The 21,162-nt window shown below is 38.4% G+C and overlaps 2 protein-coding genes across 2 annotated transcripts; one reads left to right on the forward strand and one right to left on the reverse strand.

Moving 5' to 3' along the window:
* Window positions 1–1,625: 1,625 nt before the first annotated feature.
* LOC132198259 (putative fatty acyl-CoA reductase CG5065) lies at window positions 1,626–7,634 on the forward strand. Its single transcript, XM_059622191.1, has 9 exons — window positions 1,626–1,861; window positions 3,043–3,269; window positions 4,805–5,053; window positions 5,248–5,393; window positions 5,449–5,558; window positions 5,632–5,824; window positions 5,882–6,124; window positions 6,180–6,437; window positions 6,497–7,634. Exons 2-9 carry the CDS (start codon window positions 3,051–3,053, stop codon window positions 6,666–6,668), a joined length of 1,590 nt encoding a protein of 529 aa, XP_059478174.1. The 5' UTR covers window positions 1,626–1,861; window positions 3,043–3,050; the 3' UTR covers window positions 6,669–7,634.
* A 372-nt stretch (window positions 7,635–8,006) lies between these two features.
* Window positions 8,007–20,899, reverse strand: LOC132198258 (paramyosin, long form). Its single transcript, XM_059622190.1, has 16 exons — window positions 20,499–20,899; window positions 17,036–17,092; window positions 16,029–16,115; window positions 15,791–15,957; window positions 12,897–12,975; window positions 12,721–12,840; window positions 12,202–12,327; window positions 11,362–11,908; window positions 10,891–11,018; window positions 10,721–10,833; window positions 10,460–10,655; window positions 10,275–10,403; window positions 9,832–9,996; window positions 9,568–9,774; window positions 9,220–9,420; window positions 8,007–8,659 (listed from the first exon to the last, which is right to left on the reverse strand). Exons 1-16 carry the CDS (start codon window positions 20,613–20,615, stop codon window positions 8,453–8,455), a joined length of 2,646 nt encoding a protein of 881 aa, XP_059478173.1. The 5' UTR covers window positions 20,616–20,899; the 3' UTR covers window positions 8,007–8,452.
* Window positions 20,900–21,162: the final 263 nt, after the last annotated feature.

A 21,162-nucleotide genomic window follows, 5' to 3' on the forward strand; every position in this document is an offset into this window, starting at 1 on the left:
ACATTTGGGCAGCGTAATGCACGTTTTGCAAATATATCCGTCGGGGATTTTGCAATATTGCTCAAGTGCGTGCTCAGTCCATCAAGAGTCCATGTAATATGTGCTCGCATTGATTTGCTTTTTATTAGGGGGTCCTGCGATCTGGGAGAGAAAGCTCTCCAATGATATGCGCGGAAGAGTATTTTACTATCGAACCGTGCGCGCGGGTCCACTTTTTTTTATACCGCCTATTAAATTCATTCGGAGCGTGGCCAAAGCTTCAAGCTTGCCGCCTCTTGAATTTTGTTTAACTTTCGGAGATCATTTCATGGAAAGGATTTTATACTAAGCGAAAATGAATGTCGCACATCGATGCACTGTATTGAAACTTGATTTTTTTTCACATATAATTATACAGGTTTTTGGCTAAGAGATTGTATAGCAATTGACCCAAAATTTGACAGGATGTAAAAATTTTCAAGTTTTATCGAGGGGAATTATTAAAAAAAAAATCGGCTTGTTCACCACTTATTTTCTTGTATTCTACCAAAAGCCAATTCCTTCTTGCAACAAAAAAAATATAGTAAAATTTTTCATTAATATTAATTTGGTGAGCTAAAATTTTATTACTTAATTTTTGTATAAAACTTTATCAAATATTCAATGTATATTTTGTTATATTTCATTTAAAGGTTTTAAGATCTATAAAATAATTCAAAGAGGGCAAGTCTGTGCACTGTTTACGTCACGATTCTTCCTCTGGCTAAAATTTTCTAATGACCCTTCACAAAATAAATTATAAACTCAACAAGATACAGTTTATCTAAATTAGTGAAAGATTAACAGCAGACAACGCTTTGGCACCGATGCAGCAATAGAAATATTTTCACTCTGTTATTAATGATACTAAAAATAGAACATTTTATTTTCCTTTTATCAGTGATTCTGCTTTATTCTTAAGCTACATTAAATGATGAATGGTAACCTTTTTATCAAAATTTAACTTCAGATTTTCACATTTGGCAAAATCAAAACATGGCAATCTATATTTCATGTTGTCTTTTGTTGACAAAAATTTATTAGTTAAATGTTTCAAATCATTTTTCAACCAAATCTATTGAAATTAAGCTTAATTAAATCTAAATGATATTTTGAATTTACAGGAAAGTATTATTATTAGATTTCATATTCATAATGACAAAAAAAGGAAAAAGATAAAGATTTCTCCAAAAATAAAGATGATGTGAAAAGCAAATTTAATTTAATTGTAAAATTTACGCAACCATAACTTTCATAAAAATTACCCCTTCATGCCATTCAATCCAGACTAAATCTTAAAAAAAAAAATCATCATTATAACAAAATATAAGCAAGAGCTTTTAGCTTCCCATTCTAATCAATTCTGAACAACAAAAAACTTGCTTGCTCTATAATAGATTGCAAAAACTAGCTCAGGTATATATTCTATAATGTGTTTCGAAAAAAGCACGAGCATGATTTATTGGACCAGTAGTTTCACCCAAACCTACAAGTTGAGCGCTGAACTACAGGAGGACAAGTTCATTCAATGACAGCCGGAATTACAAAACTCCTTCAGTCCCCACCAATTAATTCCCACCGAGATTTACCAAATCCAGGCTAGGCCATTCGAAGGTGCGAGTTTCTGCAACACACACACACTGCTGTGCTGCCGGTGTACCTGCAGGTTCTCCGTTTCAGGTCGCTGGCATCGCCTGCGAGTAGCGTGCGGAGAAAAGTTGGTCTGCGCCGCCGAGATCTGCTTTCCGCGCGACTTAGTCCAGCGCCGGACTTTTAAGAGAAGAAAAGCACTCTCTCCTGGTTGGCGATTACTTCAGTTTGACCATCGGTGCGGAAGCAACAGGTGAGCACTTTTTACAATCGGCGCAAATTAATCTTATTATTCAATTTACACCCAATTCCACAAATACAAATTGATCATCTAAAATTATTTTGAAACGCATTTTTTTACCAGTTATTTTGCTCAATTCAAACTTTTGTAATGCTACAGTATGAACTAAAAATTTTTTATTTCATGTCATTTGTGGTTTTAAATTGTTTGCTGAGCTTTTGGCAACAATCGTAATCACGCTTAAAAGTGGAGTGCAAGCAAAAATAATGCCTCTCTACCTTGGATTAGGAGAGTGGCATTGGCGCTGAGTAAAAAAAAAAAAAATACGCAAAATCATCATGTAAGGTCGCTTCTTTTTTGATGCTTGAAAACATTGTTCCTCGTCGGCTCGCTGGCCATGCAACAACACGCCGTGTTTAAACGCACGACAAAAAGTGAAAGCCATGACGTGCATCTCGCGTCTGCTCGCGTTAATGGATATAAACTTTCCATCTAAAATATACACACAGATTTTGACAGAATTGCATCTTTCTGACCGAAATTTTAACGCTTCTCTATTCTTGGAATTTTAAACCACAGCCCAATGCCATTTTTTTGTTTTTAAGAATTACGCAATCAATCAAGTGAAACGAGATGAAAATAACCAGCTCCATATTTCTTCACAGCTCTATTTATAGCTCGTGTTTGTCAAGTAATTTAATTCAATTGAGAACCAATATAGCGCAGGCCTTATCGAAAAAAGCACCTGTCATTAATGACAAGGCCATAAAAAAATCTCGCGTGCAGAGCGTCATGGTTTTCAATTTTGCCAAGTTTGTATAAAAATATCTCAGATTTCACTCTTGAGAGTCGATGCGCGTAATTTATTTCAATGAGCAATTGATCTGACAAGACAGTGTACACAGAAATATCATTGCTTTTCATGAAAAGTAAAAGCATCTCGAACTCTCACTGCTATCAGCGCGTCGACCTTTTCTTCCTCAGTCCTACGACTGACCTCACAGTAATTATTGTGGTTTTCCTCGCCGGACCTTTGCGCATCTCCACTTGCCTGAAGATTGATAGCTTTGGAATTGATCTTTCTCTTTTACATAAAACCACTTCTAGGAAGGAAAATAAGCAGCTTTCAAACCTTTTTTTTTTGCTTTTATCAATTTAATATATATTTTTTCATTTTTAATTCCGTTTTTCAGCTCCGAAAATGGCCTATAAAATGGTAGACACAAGCAAGTGGCCGACCATCCCGGACATGTACCGGGGTCGGTCGATTTTCATCACCGGCGGCTCAGGGTTTATGGGCAAAGTGCTGGTCGAGAAGCTGCTGTACTCGTGCCCGGACCTGGAAAAAATTTACCTCTTGCTGCGGCCCAAGAGAGGACTCAGCGAAGAAGCAAGAATCGTCGAAATGATGAAACTGCCGGTGAGTTTAATGCAATGCGCTTTTTATTACCTTAATTTATACGATTTCGTGTTCCTTCGCCACGAGTAATAAATATTTCATTGAGATGCTATGGGGATTTAGTTGCTTAATTTTTCCAGCCAGACTGGTGCAATTAAAAAAAAGGAACACGCGAAACTCGTTAAACGAGTGCTCAAATTATAGTTTCCACTTGGCGTTTTTTCATAATTAAGTTATGCATGCAAGCGTCATTATGCGATCCTCTCACTTTGGTGAAAATTGATAATGGCCCGTAATAAAAAAAGAAAGAAAAAATGATCCGATTTGCGTCAAGACACATCCCTTCCGGCTTAAGCCCCTGTCATATTTTTTGAAACTCCGTCTGATGTTGCGAATCTAGACTGGTTTTTAATAGGTTAAGAAGGTGCCGGCGACTGGTTACTGCATTTTGGTGAAAGTTGTCGGTCCGGCTACCAGTTGGACTTATTACAACTTTTCGGCTTAAATCTGGCCTTGCATTATTGCTTTGGGCGCTTAAAACGGCGAGCCCTTGATAGAGATCTAGGCGAGTGGAAATTTAAATTCAAAATGTTAAACAAACACTCTATGGAGATGAGTTTGGTTATTATTTACCAAGCTGATTCAGCAGCAAATCCCCTCGCACGTGTTTTGAATTAAGTCAATTTATATACTTTCACATGCTTAGATATTAATTAGCCATCTGACGACTACATAGAGAATAGCATTAGCAAAATGGGTGCAAAAAGCCAGGACACTTTTTATTACGGTGACGAGAAAGCCAAGCAGCATTCCTTTCGTCTCGCTTGTCCTGACGCAATAATATCGCTTCGCTAGTTTGGCTCTCTGTCGTAATTGAATATCTTCGGCGGATCTAACTTTTTGAGATTATCTCGCATTTCATTATGGACATGTTGTGAGAAAAAGTGTCTGAATTGCGCTTTTTATACGTTTCGCTACCTTTTGGTTTGCGGTAATTAAGCGGTGAATTTACGCTTTACTGTCCTAAAAAACGAGTGCGTTGCGTGTCTTGCACTAGTAATTTTTACACCAAAATTAAAACAATTGCGCCTCTCCGTTGAAATTCGTACTTTGCGCATGTAAATAAAATTAACATTTAGTTGATAATTTGACATTCTGAATTTATGAGCGCACAAATTCACATTGGAAATAAACCTTGGTTCATAATTTCCGACATTTCTTTATTATATTTATTTGCATTTTTTATTTCTCCGCATTGAACTATGACGTTGACAATATTTTAACGATTTTTGCCATGAAATGTTCGTCACTGTTAGATTTTGACCATTACAATAGCGTTGTTGGTACACATCAGTGTGTGAAGGTCACTCGGAAATCTAATAGTTAATTTGATGCCTGGCCAGTGCTTTTGTTTGAAATTCGCTATAGTAACCGTGATTTGCAAGATTTAGTTTTCCGCATCGACCTCGCTTCCTTCTCTCTGACTTGCATTCGCAGAAATTTGTGTTTTTACATATCATGTGCGCGTTTAATCGTCTTCCTTGTTTTTTACTCAGGTTTTCGAGCGAATTCGCAATGAGCGACCTGGTGCCACGTCGAAGGTGGTGGCCATCCCAGGCGACCTTTGTGCCGAAGGACTGGGTTTGAGTGACGAGCACCGAGCTCTGCTGCAGCGAGAGGTGTCCATCGTCTTCCACAGCGCAGCCACGCTCAAATTGGAGGCTCCGTTGAAAGATGCCATCATTCAAAATACAAGCGGCACCGCCAAAATGATTGAACTTGCCAAGGGCATGAAGAAACTTGAGGCAATACAAAAATCATTAATAATATCCATTGAAGAATGATTAAATTTTTGATATTTAATAATTAAATGAAAATCATAAAGATTAAAAATCGGCAAATTGTATTTTTTAATATAAATATTGTAATTTTTTTAATTTTTTTTACATGTTTCATTGGAATTCGAGTTTATGAGTTTATATTTGAATAATAATTACAGGCTTTCATGCACTTGTCGACGGCATTTTGCCACGTTGACCATTTGGTGCTGGAAGAGACGACAAACGAGGCTCCTTACGAGCCCGAAGACTTGATGAAATCTGTGACTTGGATGAATGATGAAATGCTCGCAGAGCTGGAGAAAAAGTAAGAAGAACTTATTTAAACGAAAGTTATGTAAATATTTTTGTGAAATTTGCAGAGTTTTGCCTCCCAACCCCAACACATACACATTTTCGAAGCGACTGGCCGAAACGCTGATCAAGAGAGCCGAGCGCGAAATTCCTGTTGCCATTTGCAGGCCCTCCATCGGTAATGGCCGTCGTCTTTCATTCTCCATTACATGCGCCGTAAAAGCGTCTAATAAAGTTTTTTACTGCTTCAGTGGTTCCGTCTCTGAAAGAGCCCAAGCCCGGCTGGGTCGACAGCCTGAACGGACCCGTCGGCATCCTGGTGGCCGCCGGCAAGGGAGTGCTGCGCTCGATGCACTGCAACCCTGACTACCACGCTCAAGTCATTCCCGTCGACATCGCGATCAACGCTCTCATTTCCGCGTCCTGGAGACGCATTTTCGACAAGTCTGTGTCAGTATTGAAGTACAAATCGTAATACTGATTTCTTTATACACTTTCCAGGAATAAGTACGAAGTGCAGGTGTTCAACATCACGACAGGAAACATCGCGCCCATCACCTGGGGCGAGGTGGTCGGCAGAGGCAAGAAGCACTTCCACGCGAACCCTTTCGAGGGCGCCGTGTGGTACCCTGACGGCGAAATCCGCAGCAACAAGTACATGCACATGCTCACCCTCTACCTCTTCCACTGGGTCCCTGCGATTTTGATCGACTGCCTCCTCTTTTTGTTCGGCCAGAAAAGATTGTGAGTGGAAATGTCTTAAAATGATTTTTTTCTAAAATTATTTTGATCTCCCCAGCATGATCCGCCTTCAGAAAAAAATCTCCTTCGGTTTGAACCTGTTGTACTTTTTCACAACTCGCGAGTGGGTCTTTGCGAATGAAAACTTTGCCGCGATGAACAAGCAAATGTGTCCGTCGGACAGGGAAACGTTCTTCCAAGACACGGAGAACGTCGACCAGGACTTGTACTTGAAGAACGTCATTTTAGGAGCTCGTCAGTACTGCATGAAGGAAGATCTTTCCACCCTGCCAGCTGCAAGGAGGCACGCCAAAAGGTACGATTAAGATTTGAAAGTTCTTGTTGAATAATGATTTTTAATTTTTCTCAACACAGGCTTTGGTGGGTTCAGCAGATCTTTTGGGGAATTATTTACTTCTACATTGCCTACTGGATCATCTCTTGGAACGACAATGCAAAGCAATTTGTTGATACGGCCATTGGCAGTGTCAAATCTGGCATCACTGGTGTTGTGGGCTCCGTTTTTGGTGGCTCCAGCGCCAAGTAAGGTGAACTGAATCGCTCTCTTTTCAATCAGGATTTGATTTTTGCTCAATCAGTTAATTAATTTGATAAAAAAGAAAAATAATTGAGAGATAAAAAAAATTAAACTTTCCTCCGAAAATTGTGTTTTTAATCAGTCAATAAATAGAGATTGAAATTTTAGAACAATTCAATTATCCTAATATACAGGTTCAATAATTAAGTCATTGCTGTACCTAAAAAAAATCAGGTCTTGAGAAGTCCACACCATTAGTTTCACGCCTTGAAAAGGTGAGCACACAGGAGTAAAAGTTTTTTTACGGAAGATGATTATTTTTAAGTTCTACTTTATGCTTTTGATAGAAGCAAGTATCGTATATAGTGAGTCCTGGAAATGTGGATATTCTGCTGGCTAGAGTAGGCCTTATTATAGATGAATATTTGTATTTCATACATGCAGTGTGGTATTTTATACATTTTTGTTTGTTTGTTTATTTGTCCACTTGTCCTGATGAAAATATTTTTTAATAGGTCTTGTGCCCCTTAAATTCTGAATTAGAAAATTTTCTGTGACTTTGTTGTTTCCTTAATTTAATGAAAAGCGAGCTGTTTTATTAATTTACCAGCTTGTGCTACCTACCTGCCTGTCAGACTTGCTAAACTCTGTCTTTGTTGTTTCAACTTAAAGAGAAAATATATTTTCATATTTTTACTACTTTTTTGTTGCTCTCTTTATTATGTACTCTCGTCGATAGCTCTCTTGCGATATAATACACTTTTCTTCCACCAATAACGCCTGAGTCTTGCCTCACCGCTGGTTTTAATTGACATGTTGACGGAAACGGAGAATTCCTATTTGTACCACGGAGAATCGTTGCAGAGAGTGCAATTTAATACTTATCTCTAACCTACTGTGCTAAGCAAAATGGTATATTATGTGCTATGTAAGTTTTTTTATAATAAATGTACCCAAACAAAAATCAGCTGCTGTGTGATTGTGCAAAAACCTGTCCGTGCTGATTAAAGTTTTCCAGTTTTAAATGAAAAATATTACTTTTAAATTCGATACAGTTTATTAATTATTATATTATATATTATAAAGTTTAAACAGGCGCACGGTGCTGTGCACCCCGAATCACTGATTGAGTAAATAATATATCACTAAGCGCGCAAGGACAACTTGCACCTTTAAACGTTATATATTGTTGAGATACGCACGAAACAAATAGAATTTACGGAAACCGCAAGTGGCTCTGTACGAACGTGCATATATTATAATTTAATGTTATGACAGCGCAGGGAACATAACAAGCTGCAAAAACAAAGGTTAGCAGGAACGCTAAGTAACGTTTCTAATAAGTGAACTTGCGGCAGACAGAAACAGATGTTTTAGATTTTTTTTTTATTATTTTTTTTAGTTCTTTTTAAACTTATAATAGACAGATTAAATAACAACACCTTGTTAAATACCATAAATCTGTTATTATTTCACAATAATTTCCAACAATTTAGCATGATATAAAATGACACCCATGGTGGAAATTTTTTGTCATCGGTGCTAAAGCTATAAAAAAAATTGCGTTCGGCGCCGCGCAGAGACACAAAGGCTTATCATCCGGAAAAAGTTGGCGCGCGAACGGGTGTCGAGGAATATATAATATCATGTGTGGCTAAAATGCACCTAGACGAGCGACACCCGCGCTAGTTTTTACAGCTTTGGCACCGAGTCCAATAGTTCCCAATTAATCCTTGTCGCGAGATGATTTTGCTTAAGATGATATTTATTTTTTTAATTCCTCTCTCTGTGGATTAATTATACTCGGCGGAAGACGACCTGACAGTCTCCTGTACTAGGTACACCTGGCTGCCAGGGATGGTCGAAGATGTGACAAAGGTGCGGTGCTTGGCCCTGATCAGGGACAAGTTGCTCTCGGCAGTGTCGGCGCGCTCCTCGGCGGCCTCAAGCTCGCGCTGGAACCTCCTTACTCTGGTCACGCTCTGCTGCGACATGCCCTCCTGAAAATTCATTTAAAATAAATAGATTAAAATACAATATTAAATTTATTTTAAAATATAAAATCATAACATTCAGATCTTTCTTTAAATTAAAAAAATTAAAACATTCAGGAAAATTTAATTTTGTAAAAACAGGAAAAAAATTATCAAAGAAAACAATAATAAAATTATTATCAATTAATAATTATAAAAATCATTAAAATAATTTTTTTATTATATTTTTTTATTATTAAATTAAAATTTTCATTTTTCTTTTTTTTTATTGTAGTTTTATAACTTTAATAATTTTTGCTATTTGATAATTTTTTCTGCTCATTTTTTCCATTTTAAATTTTATTACAGAATCGAGTAGAAAAAATAATAATAATTTTAAACAATTATATTTTTCTGTTTTTTATCATTTTTTATATTATACATTAAAATAATAAAATAAAATTGAAAGTTGTGCTTTTATCTTTTGAAATTTAAATTTCTTTTTCTTTTTGTATGAATTAATGAACTTTACAACTGGTGTTTTGAAATTTTATAAAAACAGAAATTATTATTTATAATATGCTCACAGTTTCTTGTAGCTGTCGCTTGTACAGGTTGACCTTAACGTTGATCTTGTCATAGGCGTCCTGCAAAAGAGAGATGGTCTTGGAGTCCTCTTCGTTTTGCAGAGCACAGTCCTTGACCACGCGCTCCTTCTTGCGCAGAATTTTAATGGTTTCGGCGTGGCGTCTCTTCTCCTCGTCAAGTTCGAGCTCAATATCACGGATCTGCCAAAAGTCGTCCAAACTTGCAAAACAATAATCACACCGAGTTTCAGTTAGTAAACACACGCGACGGTTAGTTTGTTTGCAAAATAAAAAATTTTAAAAATAAAGTGAAATTGTGTCTGGGAATGGTGGGAAGAAGTGATTTACCCTGGCCTCCAGCTTGCTGATGGCGCGCTTTCCTCCGACAAGGGCGTTTGTCTCGACCTCCTCGAGGCGGATGGACAGGTTCTTGACCTCGACCTCCAGTGACTTCTTGATGGACTCGATTTTGACCACGCGCTCCTGCTCCTCGTGCAGAGTCTCGACGACGTGCTTCAGCTCGGACTGCACGCGCTGGTAACGCTCGTCGGCAATCTGCAATTTCGAAATTGTTAATTAAAAATTGCAATTATTTTTGAAAGAAAATCTCACTCTGAGCTCCTTGGTGACTTCGTCATAGTCGGAAGCGATGACGGACAACTCCTGCTCCAACTTGTTCTTGGTGGAGGCCAGGTTGACGTTGATGGTGGTCAGTTCGGAGATGCGGGTGGTCGCCTCCTCGTACTGCTGCTCAGCAGCGCGCCTTCCGCGCAGGGCCTGGTGTAATTAAAATATTACACATTAAATACATTTTAATTTGTTTGACATTTTAAATATATACTTAAATATTGTCAGTGTCCATAAATAAGAATAAAAATTAATATATAATAAATCAATTTAATATTAAAAAATTTTAAATTAAAAAAAAAAATTATTTTATTTGTAAAAATTGTATGAAATATCATTCTAAAACCATTTTACAGTACTTTTAAGTTTCCATTTCCTACAAAATATAAATTTTTTTTTCGATTGAAATTGAAATATTGAAAACTCACAGCCTCGTAGTTGCCGCGGATCTCCTCGGCTTCGGCAGTGAGGGCCTGCAACTTGCGCTGGGCCACGCTGTACTGGTCAACAGTGACCTGGAGCTGACGGTGCACCTCGTCGTAGTGGGCTTGGATTTCCTGAATTTCCATAATTAGTTAAAATATTATTTAAAAAAATGGTGATTTCCACTCACAGTGAGTTGGAGGGACTGTTTCTTGATGGTCTTCTGGAGCTCGATGTTGCTCTTGTTGGCCACGTCCAGAGACATTTCCAACTCGGTGATCTGGATCTGCAGCTTCTTCTTGATGCGGGTGACCTCAGTCTTAAGCTTGGTCTCGGCCTCGATGACGCGCGAGTTCAGCTGTTCAATCTCCAAGCTGGTCTGCTTGCTATAAAATTTAGAAAAAAAAATCAATAAAAACTAAAAAAATAAATAAAATTTAACGAAACCTACCGAATGGATTCGATTTCCTCGTCCTTGATGGCGATGCGCTTCTCGGTTTCATGGCGGAACTGGTTGAACTCGGAGGTCAGGCGCAGGGCCTTCTGCTCCTCAGCCTTGCGGCTCTATTTGCCAATTTTAAATTAGAGTTGGAAATAAAAGAATTGCTCGGTGGAACTTACAGCCTCGGCTTCCCTGTAGGCGGTGGTGATTTCTTCACGTTCGTTCTCCAGACGGCGGATCTCAACCTCCAACTCGTGGTAGCGGCGGCTGACCTCGGTCAACTGCAGCTTGGTGTCAGACAAATCGTCTATTTAAAAAGGAAAATAATTATATTATTTTGAACTGAAATTAACCTTTATAAATCATGGTTTTGCATGGTTTAAAAATTGTGATAAAAATAAACAATATTTCTCAATTTTGCTTCTTTTTCATTAAATTTATATTATAGAATAATTGAACGTTTTAGTTTTTTTTTTTAATTTTTTAATATGATTTTAAATTTTATTTTTTATTATAATAGTTTATTGTTTTTTTTTTAATATATAATTTAATTTTATATATTTAAACATATTATTTATTGATTTTTAAAATTGTTATTTAAATTTTGATATTATTATAAATGTAGTAATGATTTTAATTGATTAACTGACCGCCAAGCTTCTTGTTCTCGCGCACGAGGGCCTCCTTCTGGTCGCGGGTCTTCTCCAGCTCGTGGTTGGCGCGCTGCAGTTCGGCCTGCTTGTTCCTGAGGTCGCGGATGGAGGACTCGTAGGCGATGGTGGTCTCGTCCAGCTTGGACTTGAGGTCGACGCTGAGGCGGTCGAGCTGCTCGACGCGCTTCTGCAGTTCGCGGGCGGTGTTGTTGGCCTTCTCCAGGTCGATGATCAGCACCTCGATTTCGCTCTGCAGACGCGACTTCTGCTTCTCCAGGGCGTTGATCTTGACCATCAGGGTCTCGATGTGCTCCTCCGACTCCTGGATGCGGATCGTGAACTTGCGTCTGATCTCCTCCACCTCCTCGGCGCGAGCGTTCACTTCCAGTTCGTACTTGGACTTGAAGGTCTGCGCGTCGGCGTTGGCGCGCACCAACTGCCTCTCGATGTCCAGCCGGGCCTCGGACTCCTCCTCCAGCTGCACGCGCACCGACTCCAGTTCGATCTCGACCTGGTGAAGGGTCGACTCCAGGGTTGAACGCCTCTGAAATTCACAATTTCAAATTGTCCATTGGTTTATTTTTACCAAAAATTTCTAATTATTTAAATATTGACAATGATTTTTACATTTTATTTCCTTTTTTCAATCAATGAATTTTAAATTGCTCTGTAACAATTCAAATTGTTCAAATACATTCTATTAAATTTCTTTATTTCCTCACTTTTCAATGAAAATAATGAATTCATTTGATGGAAAATCTTTAATTTAAAACAAATTTTTAAACTAATAATTTAATCACTTTTTTTTTAAATTAAAAATTTTGAAAAGTGACTCACCCTGTCCTCATCTTCAAGACGACGGCGGCAATCCTCAAGCTGGGTAACGACCTGACTCTTCAGGTAGAGTGCATTCTCAATGTTAACCTTGAGTTCCTGCACCTCCTTAGTCAGCTCAATGTTTTCCTAAAACAGAAAATTAATATTTTAAATCAAACACACTTTTGTACATTAAAAAGCTTTTGAAAAAAAACGGCCCGAATAATTTTTATGGTAATTTTCCTCTACATTAGCATTAATTAGTAGATTTCAGTTCCAATGAGACATAGTAAGAAAAATTTAAGTCATTGGGAGAACTGAATTTTTGAAATTGTACATTGGTTCTTCTGGGAATTTTCTAAAATAATTTTTTTCTCAAAATAAGCCTGACCAAAATTAAAAACAAATTAATTAGTCTTGTTCATACCACCGCAACGAAGATGGAAAAATAAAATATATAGGGCGATTAAAAAAAATGTATATTGTCTCAGAAGTTTTAATTTCAGCGTAGATAAGTTTTAATTTTATGAGTTAATTTACCTGAGAAATCCTAGACTTGATGGAGGTGATGTCGATGACGGTGCGGCTGAGCTCTTCGATCTTGATGCTAAGGTCGTGGACAGTGATTTCGAGGCGCTCGATCGTCTTTGCTCCCATAAGCTAGAGAATTAACTCTCCATTAATCATGCCGTGCGTAAGCTTTTAATTAATTTTACCCTCTCCTTGTTGGAAACTTCGACCTGATTCAAGAGCTCGTAAATTTCCGCCTGGAATTTGGCCTTCTCCTTCTCGGCCCTAGGCACAGAAATAATTTTACCATTATTTAATTGAAATTTCTTGTCGCTTTTATTTTCAAATATTTCATAAATTCGTTTTTCAAATACGGGGCCGAACTCTTTGCGCACGAGTGCCGATTTTTCTGTATTATAAACGAAGAGGCCTAAGGTGTCTACCGAAAAGCAATTTAAATGCCATGTTGCCAAAATCTGAGTGCTAAAAATAAATTTGGTGTGTATCTGCGGCGCTCCGGCTCTCCGTGGTGACTGGTGGGATATTTTCGAATCGCCGACTTTTGCAATGGCGCTCCCCGTGGACGTCACGGTCAGGGACACGGACAGATTTCGGGTGGGCTCTTCATGCGTCAGGGAGCCTCTAGCTGTGTGATGAGTGCGTCTGGCCGAACGCGGATATATTCTTTGAAATTTATGGCCGCTGTGCACTCTTATCACGCGTTCAACACATTTATTTTTGTATAAACGGCCCGACTGAGCTTGTTTTGACTGCATTTTTTAAGCTCTTTTCACGCATTTACATGGAAAAAATATCTTTTTTGCAATGTTTGAATTTAATTTTTTTCAAAACACCATGTTTCACGCGTTTCACGTTCATTTTAATTGTACATTTTGTATTATTGACAAAGTTGTACTAATTTTGAGGAGAATATTAGGTAATATAGAAGACGCCTTGAATGTGTTGAGCTATGCAACCTGATTTGCTTCCATGTCAAGCAGGTTGCATTTATCTAAATTGCTTCATTTTCAGCATGTTTAACATCTTTAAAATATTTAGAAATTCCGCTACTTTCATGAAAACATAATTAATTTGAATAAGAAATGTTGAAAATTATCTTATCCATTCTACTTTATTATTTTGTTACTTCTTATTTAAATCTAAAAAAAATCAATGAATTAGATATCTGTGGGGCGATTTAGTCATTGTTGAGATCAAATTTTTAGTATTTTATAAAATAATAGAGAAAGACTTTTAAATATTTGGTTTCAAAAATAATTTCTGCACGAATATACAATTCATTTGGAGACTGATTTATCATCATGACCTACAAAAAATAGTTAAACACTCATCAAAAAAGAAGACTTGAACATTTTTTTATAATGAAAAGAAGAATTTTTACAAAATTCCACCCTCGAATGACGGTTTTAAAATCCAAAGCATCAAAGGCACTTATGCAAACGTCTGTCTTTAGAAATCCGGGCGGAATCAAGGCGGGATTAAACGCGGCGTTTTTATTTTGTAAAAGTGCGCTTATTAAATTGCTCTTTTGTGAAATTCGTTAGCACGCGCTAAGCCAACACAATTTAGAAAAAAGCGGCACCCCTTGCCTTGTCGCTCGGGGGCAAAGCCGCTTTGGAGAGCGAGAGAGGTACAGAGAGATGAGTTAACAGCCTCCAATTAGAGACCACGCTTGACCCAGTTACTCGGGGATGACAGCGGCGCGACTTATACCGCAGAAGCCCATCGCCGTTCTTTTTATGGCTGCCCTAAAACGCGCGTTATTTTTGAAGAATGAAATGAAACGGCCCCGCTATAATGCTCGGATTCACACGCGTGCAGGGCAGAATAAAATGAAGAAAAAAAGAAGCATGTTGTCGTTGCGCCCCCGCAAAGGTCGCCGCAGGCCGGGCCGGCGACCGCAGAGTGTGGCGCGTCCCCGCTGGCCGAAAGAGGCAAAGAAAGAGCCAAGTTGCGGTGGCCGGCCGACGGCCCCCGGGGAGACAATGCCACTTTTGCTTTTCAAACGGGAAAAAAGATGGGCTGTGTCGCTCGCTCGCTCGCTTTCCGATCCAGCTTTTTCTGCACACCAAGGCCTCGCTCGTGGTGCACACAGGATTACTCGCGATCGTTTTGTCAGCACAGCTCAGCTTCTCGTTCGTTCTCACTTTATTGTGTTTTTCCGCGATCCTCTCTGATTCAATAGAAAGGAGGAAAAAACGAGTTTTTGCTCCGGCTTTGCCGATTGTGGTAAAAAGCTTCAAGCTGTTTCCTCATTGATTTAGGGAGACGTTACCAGGAATGTTACAAGCAAATCTATTTTGTCCCTCAATAAAAGAATCGTCCGATATTTTTTTTATTTTCATTTTGCAAACACGTATAACAAAAAGAATAGAAATGTCTGGCATTTTTTTTTTAAATATTTATGCAAAATTTTACTTCAACATTCATTTGTAAAATCATTTTTTATTTCACCCATAGCCGATTCTTTTCCGTTAAAAACACCAGAAGGCGCTTTTTCAAGTGCTGCATGGATATTCTAATTTGTTTTTATACTGGAAATTTACTACGTCAGCTGGCAAGGAAGACTTCTTTACGGCTGTCAGAATTTTTAAACTTGGCCTTTACGCTTCATAGAAACATAAATATAAACAACAGCATCACTCAAGCCCAACTTTCATAGATAAAGGTCTATTTCCGAGTCCACAGTTTGTTCTTCCTTTAGTGTTTATGCAACCGCAGTGACCCATATGTTGAGCAGTTGCCTGATTGAAAAATGGCTCATCCTGATAACTGACCATGAATGGAATGATTTTCAAGCGGATTCAAATTAGGTCAAGTTCAGTCTCCAAATTTCCAATCGTTCCTTTCTAAATTTTATAAAAATAGTATATAAATAATAATTTGAGTTTTTTAAAAATTCATGCACTCTTTTGAAATTTAATAGGTTGAAACAAAATTATCTCCCTGCTTAATTAAATTTCTAAAAAGATCACCGCACGTTTTAAATAGCCTGGATACGTTTTTTTGGCTCTTGGTCAAAACGAGTCGGAATAATATCGTCTTCCCCGTTCGTCATTTGTGGGAATTTGGAACTCACCTAGTCTTGGCCTTGGTGAGGGCATCGACCTGCTCCTGGAAGTCGTTGGCGATCTCCTGGTGCTTGCGCTTGAGCAGGGAAGCTGTCTCTTCGCTCTCGATGTGCACATCCTCCAGCAGCCTGCGCAGCTTGGTCAGTTCGGTGTCGCGCTTCTTGTTGATTTCGAACTGAAAAACAAAAAAAAAACAAAAAGTAATAATCAGAACGAAATGGAGGGTGAAATCGCCGTGATGCATACCTGGCTTTCGGCGCCGCCCTCGGCCTCCTCCAGTCGCTCAGACAGAGTAATCACTTGCACGCTCAGGTCGGCCTTTTCACGCTCGATCTGTCAAATGAAACATGACGCTCGGTTAATGCACACAACATCCCTATGTGTATCTCTATTATCTGCGCCAAAACAAACACGGCGTGATTGATTTCTGCGTTGCTAATTTACCGGCGTGATGCTCCATTACGGGCATTACGTGGTTGAAATAAAGAAACCTGGTTATATATTTTTTTAAATATAAATTTGAAAAAATTAACTTTATCATCTGTTTATTAAATCTAAAGAAAATCTAATTTCTATTAATTATGCGAAGAAATTTTACCAGAGGCTGATTTTACAAAAGGACAATTAGCTTTTATTGGCACACAACAAGTCTAATTTCCTTGAAACTATAAAAGCCAAATTACTTTTCATCACGTACGAACAATTTCCTCTTGATTAATTCGGCTTTTGTGTCGAAAATAACAAAAGCGTTTGATTCTGAAAGAGGGAGGAATTTAATCTGAGGAGCTAATTAAGCCATTGGAATCCCTGTGTAAAGAAAGGAGGAGCCGTTTTCGTCTTTGGCACATTTAACTCTTCAGTTCAAAGTCACATTGTGCGAGTGAAGTGTAATTTGGGGCGTCTCTTTCAGCCCCCGCGCGTGGCTCTGACATTGAGCTTCTTCTTCTTCTCAGGTAGAAAAGTTTTAAACACACTCGCGAATTAAGCTAGCGCCAGATTTGCCGTTATGAAAATAGAGTGTTATGGCGCTAAAAGTAATTGGCCTAGGATAGACTTTGGTGCCAAATTCTATTATTAGCAATTATTAGTTGGCGAATGGCGGGAAAGCGCGCGGTCCAGCCGCCTAATCCCCCTCGTCGTAGTAAACATAAATCAAACGGCTCATAATTTTCCAGACCAAAATACACGCACGTCTCTAGCTTTTAATTTACGTGTCACTCGCTAAATTTTTATTGGATATGAATTAAACTCACCCTCTGGCGGAGTTCGCGTTCCGATTCCAAGTCATCTTGGAGAAGGCGGATTTTGTCCTGCAGAGAGAAAATTAATTATTATGGTTGGTCAATGATCAAGACAAAAGAAAGAGATCCAACGAGATTTGTTAGTAAATCACGAAAAGTTTGCCGGATTTTTTACTCCAACACATTTACAACTTTGAGTTTCCGCTTCGTTAAGTTTTTGTTACGCTTAAGCGATGTGGGTTTTTTTTTATTTACTCAACCAGCTCATGCAATTCATTTTTGTTACTTTTGTTAAATCGTGAGTACGTTTGGAATAAAATTAGATCAGAATAGTTTTTGGTTACGTGTGTACAAATAAGGGCCACTTTTCACATTTTTCTTTTTTGCTGTTTTGGGAGATTTTCAAAAGCAAAAAAGCGTCGGTTCTCACCTCAAGTTGTGAGTTTTAGTGCAGATTGAGAGGCAGCCCATTCTGAGAGTCAAGAGAAATTTGTTAGTCAAGGTAGGAATGGATTGAGCCGCGCAATTTAAAGCAAAATTAAAAAAAAAAAACTATTCAGGCAACACCTCTGCTAACAATATTATTAAAAGGTTAAAATTGAAAATAATATTAATAAATGGATTTTAAAAAATGGCATGAATATCAAATCTTGGCTGGAAGTTTCTCTATTACTTAGTTTTTTTGAAAGATTCCATGAGTTTTATTTACAGTTTACTATTCATTCTTTCTATATAATTTTTATTATATTATAAAGCTACTCAAATATTGTTCATAATTGACAAAAATTTCCAAAACATTATATGTATGAAGATGTCGTTAGATTGTTGAATTGAAAAACCGGGAAAAATTAAATTTAGATGCTATTTTAATTGGTTTTTTTTTATGAAACAAGTGTACCTTGTTTTCTTTAAAATTCACCGTTTGTTTTAGTTTCAAGATTTAGGATTTCATAAATCAAGGAAGTCTAATTTGAAATTAATGGGCTTTTATTTCTGCCGCGACAATTTGACTAAAAGTATAGGAATGCGCCTAGAACCCGCGCAGTGACACATTAATTCTCGCAAACTCTGACGTCGCCGCGGTCTTGCTTCTGTCAACGTTCAGTTGTTGAATTTGCGAGTAATATTTATTTATATTCATCCGTCAGCGGATGGCAATCTCTGAAATTATGATTTCATCGGTTCTTTTCATCACCCACGTTCCACGTTGGACTGGGTCAGACCGACTGATCGTTTGGCAAGCAACCCTTGCCGATGAGTCGCCCGATCACTTTTAAACCTGTAAGATTAACCTCTGCGCTAATCACGTGTCAGTTGGCATCGGCTAATTAAATTTCACGCTAAATTAAGATCTGTGATCAATACTTTTCCGATTCGGAGTAATTTCATCATAGTTGGAAAGTGTAAGGAGTCGGTAATCCTTTCAAGTATGGAAGCGAGCAAGTTCAGACTGGAGGAGGCTCTTCTGAGAAACGCAACCCGCCGCACGCCTACACAATTCGTCTCGGGCCCGGGACAAAATTTTCGCCGTCGCCGACCGTCGGCGAGATTCAATTGAGTTGGCAAATGTTTTGGTTTCGGCGAAAGGATTTTGTTTTAATTAACGAGAAAATGTTGTGAGAGCAAAGGCGGCGAGTTTTCGTTCGAATGGCACCACGAACGAGAGAAAGAGGCTGGATTTACACGGTGGCGGCGTCACGTCTCCTATTTTTATCCTGCATGAGTAGCAGCGGAGGAATGCGTTCGCCATGCTCTGCAACGCTTAATGGCCAGCAGAGTGATATTATTTTTCGTGTGCTTTTCGCACCAGAATATTTGTGGTTTTCAGATTTGTCGCGGGTGAGCCGAGCCGAGAGAGTTATTTTATAATTTGAGCAGAAATCTGGCTTCGCAGAGACGGTTTTTTTTATATTCAGAGGTTGAAATGTTTAAAAATGAAGATTTACAACGTGTCGTTTTTAAATTAGCCTGTAATATTTCATTTCAAACTTCAAGTTATTTTGGAATAATTGTAAGTTTATGAAGCTCGTTCCAGTCTTGGAAAAGTAAGAATGTTGTACGGAAAAGTATTATGAACAACGCATTAGGAACCGTTAAGATTTTATCTTAAGAGCACTCAGGCAACTGCGAGTGTTGAGAATGGCACCATTAAGTACGAGGATCCAAAAGAGGTTCATATTTTAGGAGTTGAACAAGATAAGAGTCTGGAGACTATAAATACTGAAAATATTAGCTGCCCTTTGATAAACGAGACCAAATTTTATTTGACGTTCAATGTTGTGACAGTTTTTTGAAAAATAAAAAAGTTGAAATTATTATTAAATGGAAATCTGTAAAAATAATCCAGATGAATTATCAATGATCATTTGAAGGAAAATATAAATTAATTTCGAATTATTAGTATCCTCTGACTTTGTTGCGTAATCTTGTTCTGAGTCAGAAGAACGCGTGAGAACCTAAAGTTAGCCGATGACAATGAACGCCGAATCTAAAATAAAATTGAGTCAATCAATGGAGAGTGCTTCTTGTTGTTGTTTTTCCCTCAAAAGTTTCATAGTATTTAAATTTTAAGCAATTCACTGATTGATAATTTTTCTGAATTCTTCCGTTTTTAAGAGGACCAATAAGAAGGTTCTAGTTCAGACAGGATGTTTTGATATCAACACGTGATTCTTGGAAATTCGCTGGAGAAAAATTTCAATTTAAAGCCGAAATCTATTTAAAGCTAGAAACGTTTTTCAAATTAATTAATTTTGCTCAATTTTTTTATTATTATTTTGAATCGACAATTGATTTTTTTTTTTATTTAGGCCGTTTACTCGAATCTGATGTTTACAATCAATCGGCTCACATGTGATCGGCGCCGGCAATGCTCGAAATTTAATTCAAAAATTTTCACGCTCGCCGTATCATTTTTCGCTGCCTAAGATGCCGCCTAGAGCTTTTTAAAACCCTTTTCTCGGAACAAGCATGCGCAGGTGGCTTATTTTAAGTAGGAATTTATGCTGCGAGAAGAGAGGACCGTCGAACACAGCACAAGGGCCAACTTTTAATTTAAACAAACGTGAAACGGCGTCTGACCTATATTTCTCATTTCTCTTCCGTTCTGGAGAATTGAAATGCAGGTGCACTAAAAAAACATGCATGAAGGAAGAAGGTGTTGCCTTTTAAGTTATGTTTTTCGAATGCAGATCTTTTTCTTACTTCGAAGAAAGAGAAAAATCAAAAATAGAATAGGCAGAATTATATTTATAATTTTTTTAAGGGGCTCAATTTATACAGCAAAGCAAAAGTTATGACATGGCACAAGAATTTGAAAAAGCAATTTTTAGTTTTATCGGGTTCAGAAATATTTTGAATTTTGATTCGTCCATTCACATTGATAGAGAATTGCTCCAATTACAGATTAGTACTAAGCACAAGTAACGAGTAGAGTTTGAGGAGAAATAAAATAGGGTGGAATACAAAAAAATACCTCGAGACGGGTGAGGGCACTGAGGTCAGCGGAGTACTCGATGCTGACGTCAGCGTTGCCACCTCCGGAGGAGCGGTAGGTGTAGGTCTTGGTGGTTTTGCTGACGGAGGCAGACATCCCTGCTGCGCACGCGAGTCCTCTCTCAACTAATGCCAAAGCAAAGGGCGGCCTACACTGTCCTGGGAGCCGACGCGTCTCGGTGAAAAGCGAGAAAACCAACTCAACAAGCGGTGCGAACTCGAGTGATTTGTTTTTTCAAAATCAACGCGCACGCGCCCCACGCGATTTCAAATTTTTACGCCGGTCGGCCGGATTTTTATTAAAATTCGTCCTCTTTCTCGGCGGCGCAGAGGAAAAGAAGGCGAGAGAGCGGCGCTCGAGGAGAAAGATATTCTTAGCACGATGGAAGAAGCGCCAATCTATCTTTTTCATTTCTGCCCTTCCGCTCGGCTCCTGCAGAGGTGCTGCTCGCCGCCCGCTGGTGCCGTGCCAATCTCAAGTTTCTATTCACAGGGCATGTGGCCAGCCTTTTATAGACACGTCAAGTAATTTTAGTTAGTGGCGGGGTACCAAAGTCTCCCCTTTAGCCAGATGAGAACCGGCGGCCGAGCCCGCGCGCGCATTTCGGCCTGGAATTTATTTTCTTTTTTATACTCACTACAAT

Source organism: Neocloeon triangulifer, unplaced genomic scaffold, assembly GCF_031216515.1.
Source record: "Neocloeon triangulifer isolate White Clay Creek 2 clone unplaced genomic scaffold, ASM3121651v1 ptg000012l, whole genome shotgun sequence".
In the NCBI taxonomy this organism is placed as follows: Eukaryota; Metazoa; Arthropoda; class Insecta; order Ephemeroptera; family Baetidae; genus Neocloeon; species Neocloeon triangulifer.

Bases quoted from the DNA above. Each gene is read 5' to 3' on its own strand.
- LOC132198259 (XM_059622191.1), top strand. From the start codon at position 3,051: ATGGCCTATAAAATGGTAGACACAAGCAAGTGGCCGACCATCCCGGAC. The intron at 5,054-5,247 runs GCAATACAAAAA...TAATAATTACAG, and splicing joins AGGGCATGAAGAAACTTGAG to GCTTTCATGCACTTGTCGAC. The intron at 6,125-6,179 runs GTGAGTGGAAAT...TGATCTCCCCAG, and splicing joins TTGTTCGGCCAGAAAAGATT to CATGATCCGCCTTCAGAAAA.
- LOC132198258 (XM_059622190.1), bottom strand. From the start codon at position 20,615: ATGTCTGCCTCCGTCAGCAAAACCACCAAGACCTACACCTACCGCTCC. The intron at 10,404-10,459 runs GTGAGTGGAAAT...ATGGAAATTCAG, and splicing joins AACAGTCCCTCCAACTCACT to GAAATCCAAGCCCACTACGA. The intron at 9,775-9,831 runs GTGAGATTTTCT...TCGAAATTGCAG, and splicing joins AAGTCACCAAGGAGCTCAGA to ATTGCCGACGAGCGTTACCA.